Source organism: Nansenia antarctica (assembly GCF_963989245.1).
Source record: "Nansenia antarctica genome assembly, chromosome: 15".
Lineage (NCBI taxonomy): Eukaryota > Metazoa > Chordata > Actinopteri > Argentiniformes > Microstomatidae > Nansenia > Nansenia antarctica.
Window position 1 is genome coordinate 5,841,062 of NC_137685.1, and position 12,719 is coordinate 5,853,780.

Sequence of the window (12,719 nt, forward strand, 5' to 3'; positions counted from 1 at the left end):
GGTAAGAAGAAAGCCAACGCATTCGCAGCCTGAATGAAGCATGTTCAAGATGCCGGCTAACTCAAGCGCTGAATGGATGTATCAGATGAAGTACTAGCTCCGTTCAAACGTTAGTGGATATGTCAAAAGACAGGTAGGAAACGGTGATCACTTATGGCTGCTTAGGGCAAAGTAGTTATGTGAAGTTTATATTAGGCATCTCAAGTAGGTAGATCCATTCGTGACTGGAAAGGAAAGGAGATGCAGCTCCACACGATGTGAGTCAGAGCCATTCCCCTCTCTTGGGTTATTTATAAATAGCCCTCCTCCACCATTCCCCCTGTCAGGGAGAGTTATCATGACCTTTTGACCTTTACTCAACTGCACAAAGGAGACTTTGATCAGACCCAACTACTTTGGATGATATCTCCAACACAGCTCAACAGAAATGTGAACATCTAAAGTAACTACTGTAAGTGAGACATTCAATTACTGATGTAACCTAGTGAGAAAGCATTTTACAATAGCTTTTGGTCTTTTGGCTTGTCATCACAATATATTTACTTGTGTTGATAATATCATCTCTCTCTCTCTCACTCTCTCTCTCTTTCTCTCTGACCTCTTGAACATAATTTTTGCGAGAGCTCATTGGTTTGTCTGTTGACGTGAGTGTACGGGAGACAGCCAGATGGTTGTTTCCCGCAACAATGGTGCACATGAATGTCCCGGAACACCTGACAGTTAGGTTCAACTCATAGGTCCTGGGGGTCATAGGTCGGAGGTCTGAAAAGCCTTGTTGCACAACGTGTTGTCTGTCAGGGGATGCAGGCCCACCGCTCTGCCACATGTGGGCGTTGTATCCCCTCGCCACACTCTTCCCTTTGTTTCACGTCCTCTACCCTAAACAGCCTCATATGAGCCTGTGTGTAGCCAGTAGACTACTGTATGTATGTGCAAACGAACACTCAAGTCACAAGTCAAAAAGAGATCAATGGACGTTAGGGGAGGGAGAAACGTTGAGGGTGCATTCACAGGGTTTAGATTCACATGCTCTCATGCGTACATTTGACAGAACTTCAGTTCTGTTTGATGCTTGAAGAGAACATGGTCATTCATGGTCTTCTGGTTTGCTTTCCCTTCTCTGGGAAGCCTCTGATTTGTTTTCCTACTCCGTTTTTTTTTATTTCAGTTGTTAAAATCCCAGAACAAAGTACTTCCTGTATCTCGACCACAAAAGAGAGCGAAAACAAGCACATGAGTGTACTGTATAAAAGTATGGCCGTTCCTTTAAATAGATCTCTTATAGCCTCTTATGCTGTGTCAATGAAAAGCTCTCTCCTCGCATGAAGCTAAACCACAGCACAAAAGTTGGTTTGGGATCCTTTGGTTACTTGAGTTGTTTTAGCCGAGCTTTAACGATGGTGAGAAAACTGGGTTTGGGAATCAAAGAATGGGTGTGTGAAGGGGAAAGCAACCGAAAGGAGAGGGAACACACAGTAAACCGTAGCGGAATCCGAGGGAGGAGTTGTGAAACGGCTAGCTTTGAGGTCGTTGGCTTCTTCTTAGAAACATGGAGGGAGATGTCTAGTATGACACATAGGAGACGTTGACATGACACTTTGGTCTTAGAAGGACACGCCCGATTCTCAGTAGTCATGGTATGGTTTACCCAACGTATAGTAAGGCCGCACGCTCACACGGATACACGACCTTATGGGGCACAAGGCTTGTGTTTTGTTTATTCCAGTGGTGTTTTCTGTTCATAGTCATTGTTTCTGTCAGTGTTATCTTCTCTAATTCACTCTTCTTTTCTGGTAAAATATATAGTTTATCTTAGTTTCTCTGGAATGACAGATGGTGTTCAAGTTTCCTCTTTGCTTTGGTGAATTGCATAATCTGCCTTTTTGAGGAAGTCTTCCCTAAATCTGAGCTGGTCATCCGAAATCAAATGACTCCTACTCACTCATAGCAATCTCTTGTACTACAATGGATATGTGAATGTTGCCATAATAAGGTTAAGCAACTCACACAGACGACATTAAACTGTCCAGCATGTCTCACCCTGGAAGCGGAGGAGGATACTGTTCCAAGTGTGTGCGCACAGCCGCACACACACACACACACACACACACACACACACACATACACATACATACACACACACACACATACACACACACACACACACACACACACACACATACACACACACACACACACACACACACACATACACACACACACACACACACACACACACTCACACACACACACACACACACACACACACACACACACACACACACACACACTACATTTGTTGAGACGTTTTCATTTTCCCATGATAAGAGGGACCTGCTCTTTGTGTTTTTTTTTAAACATCAGCCTACATGTCACTACCCAAACTTCTCAGTTAACACTTCAGGATGAAAGTCTCTCATTACCTTAAAGAGATTACATACGGCCACTCAGCTCTGGAACCTGCTTTTGTGTTGAAAAAGAGTTGTGTTGAACTCCACAGGGGCGCATACAGTGGCGTCTGATTGGGGGCTGACCCTTAATCAGCAGTGCTTTGCTAACAGCACTGAGAGCAACAACTCTGCCCTTGCAGAGCGCAGATACTGAACCAGTGCCAGGGGCCAGAGGCTGTGAAAAGGGAAGAGGCAGTCAGGGGGGAAGAGCCTGAGTTAACCTCCATGGCTCATGTTTCTACAGCGCACTAATGGATGCCTGTCATCATTACGGCCTGAAACAGGAGGGCGCCTGCCAGCTGCGTGACCCCCATAAAACAGAGCAGGAAATCCTACCAGGCAACGAGAGTGAGGGAAAGGAACTCCATTTCAATTCTCTACTCTCTCTCTATCTCCCTCACATGACCAGGTCCACACTTTGACCTCCAGCTTACCGTACTGCTGCTGCACTTTGTTTATTAAGCACTATATGGATTAACTTTCCTGTTCGCTCTCTCTACTGTTTCGGCCAATAAACTGCTATGTCACCACTATGAATAGGCAAAAAGATTTAGATTTTTTTAGACTGCAGTTTACATGTAAGGAACCGCAGAGCGAAAGGATGGGAACGAAACAGAAGAATTGGAAGGACAGTTAATAATGCTCTGTGTGAATTTTCATTTGTGCCTGAAGCTTTCTAGTTTGTGTCTGAAGCGTTATAAATATACTTCTTAACGGATGCAGATCAAATCCTATTGTGTTCTTTTCGTGTTATAATTGGAGGGAGGTTTAACTGTGAATTATTACATACAGAGTGTCACCTTTGCTCTGTCTCCAAAGTCCAGGGTCAGTAATCTGACAGGACTTTGTCACTTCCCTCTCAATACTGCTCATTGAAACGTGACAGGTGCTCAATCGAAGGACTCCTTATCAGATCCTCTGTAACTCATACACAATCACTCTAAACACTTCTCACCACCCAGAACTGTCTCCAGGTACATCTGTTACATCAGACGAGATAGCAAGCAGGCTTTATTGTAGCACTGGGGCTACACATTAATCTGGATCATGGGTCTACTCCGTTAGGGCTTGTAAGGCCATCATGTGATAATTTAAGTAATTTACAGTAGTGCATGCTCCAATCTTAATTACACCTTTCAGGATGTGCCAATCTTGAAGACGTGAATTTTATTGTAGGTCCAATGATCCAGGTTTAGACATTTGGTTTACAGTAGGACTTTCAACATTAGTTTTAGTTTTAGTGTGTGTGTGTGCGTGTGTGTGTGTGTGTGTGTGTGTGTGTGTGCGTGTGTGTGTGTGTGTGTGTGTGTATGCGTGCGTGTGTGTGTGTGTGTGTGTGTGTGGTGTGTGTGTGTGCGCACGTGTGTGTGTGTGTGTGCGTGTGTGTGTGTGCGCGCGCATGTGTGTGTGTGCGTGTGTGTGTGGTGTGTGTGTGTGTGTGCATGTGTGTGGTGTGTGCGTGCGCACGCGTGTGTGTGCGTACGTACATGTGTGATTCTGACTGTCACAACTCTCTGCACAGATACGACTGGACATCCTGAGCGGAAACCACAGCTGCCCGAACTGCATTTTCCTGCAACACACAACCCCATACTCTCACAAAGAGTCACTTGACTGGACCCTCATATAGGAAGTGAAAGAGGAAGCCCCCCCCATCCCATCCTCAATCCCTCTCTCTCTGCTCTGCTGTTCACGTGAATCCACAGATAGACAGGTCATCTGCACCAGCCTCAACCGTTGCACAATAACAATAGTTAAAGGGGAATTAACTGGCTCCAACTGGTAATGGTAACCTGCTGTAGAGGTCAAATGTCTGGTCATTGAAAAGACACTGAAGATTACTGCCAAATCATCATCATAGTCACACTTAGTATTTATTGATTGATCTTGTTTGTTGGTTTGTAAACAGGGACAAGTAGCACTGTCTTGACTAACCAAATGGTTTGGATTCATAAGCCATATCAATCAATGAATGTTGAGTCCATTCAGCCATTGCTGCAACAATTTCCATCGTTCCGACAATGCATTTCGTAAGAAACGATACAAGCTTTAGTTTTTTTGCATCAGTGGAACTTGTCACAAAGCCAGGCAGCTGTAGCTAAAACATCATAGTAGAGTCCTCCATTGCAAGATTAAGATTGTGGTGGAGGATGGTGGTGGTGGATTGGTTTGATGCTTTAGTTAGAAAGGGCCCCCCTTTGCCCCTCACCCCTCCCTCGCTGATGCCCCTGGCTGTGTTCGTTTGTGACACTCCAGCCTGGCGGGCTTGCATTCCTGTGCCTTTCCCCACACAATGGCGCACATCTCTGACATTCCTCTGTCTGTGCCCACTGTCTATAGAGCAGACCAGGCCTCTGCACAACCAGCTCCCAGCTCAGATTGGAGGACCGGGGTGTCCTGCACCCATCCCCCATCCCCCATTCCCAATCACCGTCATTTCTACCAACACCCAAGACTTAGGCTACACCTTTGAATTCATGTTCGTTCAGCCACGTTTATACGTCGCAGGCAGGGTTCAAAGTTAAACAGCTCCTTTGATATGTATAAGCCCCTTACCATACCAATACTACTCAATCCAACAGTAACAACTGATGACATTTAAAAAACGGTCCTCTTAGAGGATCTAATGGTATCAATGAAGGTCAACCGATTGTGACATTGAAAGGAGTAAAACAAGGGAACTGACGACGTTTGCCCTCTCTACTGTTTTCACTCACCACATTTTTTTTGTGCTCTCGTCTCACTCTTTTCCCTTCTGCTCTTCCCATCCATCTGGGTTTCACTCTTTCTGAGTACCATTAATCATTTTCCCTCTGTCTCTCATTTAATTTTTTTCTATCTTGTTTTCACTCCACTCCGCTCTCTCTCTCTCTCTCTCTCTCTCTCTCCCTCCCTCTGACGCCACAGCGAAGCAGACACCTTTTCCTCCTGCTGACTCAGTTCTCAGCCTGAGGCGGTGTGGGGGTGTTGGTGGCAGAGAGGAGGAGGAGGGGGAAGTGCTGGGCTCCCACATCAGGCCCAATAGCCTATCACATGCAAAGGAAAAGAGCTGGCTAATGGCTTTTACAATGGCACCCTGCAAGCTGTGTAAGAGAGGACCACAAACCGCTGTCTCTTCTGATCTACTTTGCGGGCCTTAGCACAGTGACTGGCACACGCAATCGCACACACGCACACACACGCACACAAACACACACAATGAAGACATTGCATTAAGTAAGTATTCCTAGATGCTTCTTATTTCACTATTGTAAACAAAATTAAAAAAAAAATAAAAAAATAAAAACGATTCCACAAAATTCTCTTCAAATTCTTTAAAGAATGACTGTGTAATTGCACCCAATTACTAATAACGCTGTCATACAGTGTTATTACTACAAGTTATTACATAGATCTATTGACATCGCAAGGAGTGGCTTCCTTAGCTACATCCCTGACATCCTGCTCTTCTTCTATGTGACGGTAAGTGGTGGACACCACAAACAGACCCCTTTATCCGACCCACCAAGCAGTGGGGTGACCTTCTGAGATTCTGCTGGTTTGCAGTGGGAAAGTGCTTTGGCACCTGTGGTCAGTTTTCTAGGGCTGTTTTTCAATGCACAGAGGGTAAGGATAACACTGTGGGGTGATTTACGAGTGAGAGGAAACTGTCAGGCAGGCTAAAGGTTGGAGCCGTTAGTGTCATACCTGCTCTGCTGAACTCTAGAAATCCTTTAAGCAAAATTAAAACGACACTGAGACGAGACCCTCCCATCTTCAATCCATTTGACATGATTTTGAGGACATTTCCTGACCATTAAACTGCCCCATGCAGCAAGCACAATTGAAGATACAATCTCCACAAAATCAAATGTCTCATTTCAAATCGATGGGATATAGATGGCACTTAATCCACACCATGTGTAATGTTGATTTTATATCTGAATACCTTTTCGCACCTATCCTCATGGACATTGTAAAATTAGAAGGTTTAAAGATGGATTCCCACAGCAAGCTCTGGGGCTGTTTTTGCGTATTTCAGCACAATTTGGCCTATAAAGTAGAACATTTCTAAAGAAAAAATACTCTCTAGACTTCACGAAAGACTGCACAACAATGTGCTGTGGTTGGTGTTTCTCTTTTCCTCTGTTAATGAATGCAGAGATGACCTGTTTGTCTGAGGAAGAGCAGAGGGGAAGCCTGGTTTCCACTCATATTATCTATGCCACACAGCCCCAGCCAGCGAGTCTTCATTGCTTTCACATCCATGGGTCCCTCAGGAAGCAGCCGTCCATGAAGGTCAAAGGTCAGGAAAGAAAAAACAGCCTTCATATGCCCATCCGTCCAACAGTTCTGTATGTGTAGGTTATTTTGTTTGTCTGCTGCATAAGCGTTTATCTTAACTTTTTGTTTCTCTTGTGCTTTTACTGTGTATACGTGTATAAGAAAAATTGAAATAAACGTGAAACTTGGAAATATCCAGTACTTCTACTTCTGTCCCTCTCACAGTGCATCTATACATGCGTCTACAACATAATGCACAGAGATCTACATTGTGCGCTGTTCTATTGTCGGGCATGCAAGTTTATTTAAGGGTAGTGAAGAAAATGGTGGCGGATTATGTCTACCTGATCATAGGCCTACATCATGGATTAGGAGTCGCAGGGTGTGTGTATAATGTACTGTCAGCAATTAACAGGCTTTAAAAAAAGCCCTCCACAGCTCTCCTGGTGTTCTTTGCATTTGTAATGACCGACCTTGCTTTTTTTGCTAAAAATATTTTCACACTAGTAAAATGATAGTGAGCAAGATGACTTGCAAATACTCCATTCGCCTTTACCTCCCTGCTGCGCTTAATACAGCCATAAGCGTAAAAAACCTGAGATATTAATACAGCCATAAGTGTAAAACCCTAAAGATATTACAATTCATACTATTGAATAAAGCAAACAATGATACTTGATATAAAAAGCATTATCTTAATTACTCACATAATCAACACATTACACAACACATGATTGAGACAGGAAAATGTCTAAGGAGGCTCGATCATTACTGATAAGATGAAACACAAATTTGCAGAGTAGAAGTATTAATGGCTTTATTGATCTTTACAAGTCTAAAGCAGAAGACAAACAATTTCAACACAGCTGGACAGGTAACAAAACAATGATGTTCAATTGCGGGCTATCATTTAGGCCTATATTTAAAAAATAAAATAAAATAAAAAATAACTAAAAGAAAACCTATAGCTTTGACTTACAATTAGCTACAAATTATGTGAAATAAAAACAACAAAACAATAACAATCTGGCCAGCAGAACCAGCTCATCAAAAAATAATAATATGATCCCTAGCACAATGAGAAGATACATTTTTATAGATATCTCTTTTCTGTGACAGGCAAAGTTCACAAAGTGGGGCTATATGATGAAAGCACTTGAGTGAAGATTTGAACACAAAATAGAGTGAAAGTAAAATAGTTGTCAAAGTGTAATGGATAAAGCTATATTTAAGACAAAACAGAGCACAGTAGGCTACATGAAGTCCAAAATAATACATCACCAATCTGAAAGTAATAGACTAATTATTAGATAACTATTTAACGTATTTTTCATTGAGACTTAGTAAGAAAATGTTCAACAGCTCATACGCCTATACTAAATAGACAATTCCATACATGTCCAGCATGCATGATTGGTTAATATGTGTAATTTTTTGAAAATCTGACCTGTCAGCCATATCTCAATCATCTTAAAAGCTGAGTTACAGGTGATAGGGTTTGCATCAGGCCTGGTAGCCTATGAGTGGAAAAAAAGTAGGCCAAAAAAATATAGTCAATTCCAATCAGTAAAATTACCTTGGGTTCCTTGTAGAAAAAATGCACTTACATTAAATATTCAGGTGAAGAGGGGTTGTCACTGGTAGACCCAGTTTCGTGGTAACCATTTGCACCAGTCAATTTTTCGCATTTCAGTTTATATGCGTCCCTCTCGCGGGCCAGCCGGTTGAGCTCGTGCTTCAGCTGCTCCACCTGTGTAACGAGGCTGGTCTTCTCGTGCTCCAGGACGTGCTTCTGCTGCACGCGCTTGAAGCGGCACGACTGTGCGTAACCCCGGTTCTTTAGGGTACGGCGCTTCTGCTTCAGACGGTTCACGTCGTCCTTGCCCAGACCCCGCAGGTGCCGGTTGAGCTCCCGGACGGACATGGTCACCAGCTGGTCGTCCGAGAAGTTGCTCTCCCCGTTGTTGCGTCTGTCATGGTGACGGTGGTGCGCACCCAGGGGCGGCTGGGACCCGGGGGAGTCCGGAGACAAGCTGTCCAGGTCTTCGTCGTGGTGATATTGACTCTGACAGTGCGTAATGTTGGCAATGTCTTGCATCTCAGGGTGACCCGAGAGGGCGTCGGGTTGACGGAGAAGTCCGGGGTATTGCTGGCCACCGTGGCCGTTGAGGTGGTGTGCTACTGCCCCCCCGTACCCGTCGAAATCCGCTTGGAGAGGTTGTTGGTGGCCGTGGGGGGTGGCTGCGTGCCCCCCCTGGACCCCGATGAGGGCCTCCACTGCGTCCTCGGGTGTCAGGCCGAACGCATGAGGATACATCTGCTGAGAGTACCCCCCACTGCTCGGTATCCAGAAATGATCATCGGGATTATTATTCCTCTGCTCACCCGGGTTGAAACCGGGCGATGATGGCACCGAACTGCACGGGGTGCTGCCCGGGGTGGAGGACACCGAGTCCGGTCTCTGGAGCTGCTGGCCGCACTGCTGCCCGATGAAGGACCGGTCGATCCCCCCCTGCATTGTCTCTTTCTTCACGTCGAACTTCATCAAGTCGAACTCATTGACAAAATCCAGGGGATTTTTTGGAAGTCCACCCAGATTGGAGTGCGATGATTCGTCGGTCATATTTTCCAGGATTTTTTTTTATTTGTCTTGGCCTCTTCCAAGAAGACGGGTCGCAAAACACAGATATTCTTTCATGCAGTCTTTTGCAATAATGTCACTTCTGATGAAATATTTCATAAGAAAAAAAACAATAAACCCCCGTTTAAGTGGAAACTTTGAAAACGGAACTAAAACCCGCGCGCGGCGTGCATAACATAAAAACAAAAGATAAATAGTACCGTATTTGTCTATCTAAGAGACTGGAAAGTTTATCAGTCGGTTGAAGCACGTAGGACAGTGTTCTGTCCGGTCTTCTGAACAGTCTTCGGGCCTGTGCGCTACGGGGAGATCCCTGCGTGCGTGGAGCTGAACTAGCCCCGGTCGGGAAGTGCACTTTCTTCATAAAGCAGGGCTGCGTGACGTCACACGGTATAGACTGCTCCTCTCCAATCAAAAGACGCCGAGAATGGTCATTTGCATAAAAGCTGATGTGTGTGTTTTGACAATTCTACAGAGGTTGAACATAGAATGGTGCCTAGCCACGATTTGTGCATTTTCAGACTGTACGCTACACATGCATCCTTTGTTTAATGAATATGGGTATTTTTGTATTTTACACATGTCTAGATACATATCTATGTTACTCTCATTATTTAAGGACTGGTTGGTACTGAAATGTAATGTAACTGGGCTGTTGTGTCTGTCCCTATTAAATACAAAAGAATGACCATAATCAATTTAGCTGTCTCCATACCGAGATTATATCACACTCTTTAGTGTCACAGATATGTTAGACATGTGATCTGTCGGGCTTAAGGCTGAGGGTTATGTCAATGGTAAATGCTCCAGTCAACAACAACACAATCCAAATAGAGTTGCAGTCCTCCATCACTAGGCCACGGTGGTCTTATCACCAATGTCTTTCTCCAACGAAGAAGAACCATAGAAGAAGAAGAACCATAGATGAAGACATCTGTAGCCGTCGTACATTGTTATGTTATATATTGGATTTATATGCTAACACTGGCAAGAACTACTATTCATTTCATCTCATGCAATGGGGTTACTCCTGGGAGAAACAATCTTTATGTATGGTTCAATGCTGACCCCTTGTGGTCATTATGAGGTAGTAAGGATTCTACCAAGTAGTGATAATGTGACGAGCTTTCAAAATCTGTTTGCTCATGTGGTCACACTTACAAACATGTTTTGTAAATATTAATCCCTTTTGTGGCCAATCTTAATCTAAAAGGGTTAGGGTTAGGGTAATCACTGATTACCCCATTGTAACAATTTTAAATAATTACAAAATATGTTTTAATGAATACATTTGAAAATGAAGGATACATCATTATCAATAGTAGTCAAATGTGTTATTTGCATACACATACAGTCACTGGCCACTTCATTAGGCACACCTTGGGGTTGGAGCCCCTCTTTTGCCTTCAGAACTGCCTCAATTCTTCGTGGCATAGATTCAACAAGGTGCTGGAAACATTCCTCAGAGATTTTGGTCCATATTGACACTATAATATCACGCAACAGCCCGTCTGGCAGTGGCACCAACAACCATGCCAGGTTCAAAGTCACTTAAATCACCTTTATTTCCCATTCTGATGCTGGTTTGAACTTCAGCAGATCGTCTTGACCATGTCTACATGCCTAAATGCATTGAGTTGCTGCCACATGATTGGCTGATGAGATAATTGCGTTAACAAGCAGTTGAAAAGGTGTACCTAATGAAGTGGCCGGTGAGAGTATAATAAATTATGATTAATATTTATTGCTTTTTCAAAATCTTTGGATTTGGACAAGTAACTTGAGCTCTCGGACAAGATAAGTTCACTACATGAAAAAGCTTAATGTCGCCCTGCCATGAGTTCGTGTCTCATGTCTCATGTGTCCGGCCGGACATGTCACCTAATATGTTGGTATATGTATGACGTCATCTTAATTCTATTACACTCATATCATGAGTAAAATAGGTCGATCACGAGGCTAAAGCTAGCTAACCAAAGAGAGGCTAAAGCTAGCTAACTAAAGAGAGGCTAAAGCTAGCTAACTAAAGAGAGGCTAAAGCTAGCTAACTAAAGAGAGGCTAAAGCTAGCTAACTAAAGAGAGGCTAAAGCTAGCTAACTAAAGAGAGGCTAAAGCTATAGCTAACTAAAGAGATGCTAAAGCTAGCTAACTAAAGAGAGGTTAAAGCTAGCTAACTAAAGTGAGGCTAAAGCTAGCTAACTAAAGAGAGGCTAAAGCTAGCTAACTAAAGAGAGGCTAAAGCTAGCTAACTAAAGAGAGGCTAAAGCTAGCTAACCAAAGAGAGGCTAAAGCTAGCTAACTAAAGAGAGGCTAAAGCTAGCTAACTAAAGAGAGGCTCAAGCTAGCTAACCAAAGAGAGGCTAAAGCTAGCTAACTAAAGAGAGGCTAACGCTAGCTAACTAAAGAGAGGCTAAAGCTAGCTAACTAAAGCGAGGCTAAAGCTAGCTAACTAAAGAGAGGCTAAAGCTAGCTAACTAAAGAGAGGCTAAAGCTAGCTAACTAAAGAGAGGCTAAAGCTAGCTAACTAAAGAGCAGCTAAAGCTAGCTAACTGAAGAGAGGCTAAAGCTAGCTAACTAAAGAGAGGCTAAAGCTAGCTAACTAAAGAGAGGCTAAAGCTAGCTAACTAAAGAGAGGCTAAAGCTAGCTAACTAAAGAGAGGCTAAGGCTAGCTAACTAAAGAGAGGCTAAAGCTAGCGCGATGTGTAGCTACCTAACTGGCCAGAACGATCCATTTCAACACAGTTAGTATTTAATCTAGTATTTACACTTTTCTTTTTAAGACTCACCAAGGAAATCTTCAAATCCTATTATCTGTAACTGTATCTTCAATCAAATCACGTGTTTTTGGTCAGTAAATGTGTGTTTTTGGTCAGTAAATGTCGTGTTTTTGGTCAGAAATGTCGTGTTTTTGCTCAGTATTTTCCACCAGTTCTCCATTGCTTCGCTTCATTTAGGCGGGGAAACCAAGGAAAAAGACGTTACTCTCCGCGTTGCCATGGAAACCCAAAAGGCGGGTCAATTTCTCTGACTGACCAATCCAATAAGTCTGCAACCCTGCTATTTACTATTTTACACATATAAATCGGTTTCTTTCACACAATTCATATCTTCTTTTATATTATTTATATATTTACAGTACACATAAATATAATACTATGCAAGGTTAGTAACCCAGGGTTACAAATGGTTCTGGAGGACAGAATGTTATGATCAGTGGTGTAGTCTAGTGTTTTCTAGTGGGTATAATATAGCCTACTGTGATTTCAGGAACGCCATAAAAATAAATCTGCGCTCCCTGTCTAACGTTATACATCTAACATTACATGTTATAAGGTCCCAATGGTCCAAAAGTCAAGTGCTTCG

The 12,719-nt window shown here is 43.3% G+C and overlaps 1 protein-coding gene across 1 annotated transcript; it reads right to left on the reverse strand.

Moving 5' to 3' along the window:
• Window positions 1-7,522: 7,522 nt before the first annotated feature.
• Window positions 7,523-9,636, reverse strand: mafbb (v-maf avian musculoaponeurotic fibrosarcoma oncogene homolog Bb). The gene has a single exon (XM_080545674.1). It carries the CDS (start codon window positions 9,334-9,336, stop codon window positions 8,317-8,319), a length of 1,020 nt encoding a protein of 339 aa, XP_080401800.1. The 5' UTR covers window positions 9,337-9,636; the 3' UTR covers window positions 7,523-8,316.
• Between the last annotated feature and the right edge of the window lie 3,083 nt (window positions 9,637-12,719).

Excerpts from the sequence above, each read along its gene's own strand:
- mafbb (XM_080545674.1), bottom strand. The coding sequence starts at position 9,336 with ATGACCGACGAATCATCGCACTCCAATCTGGGTGGACTTCCAAAAAAT.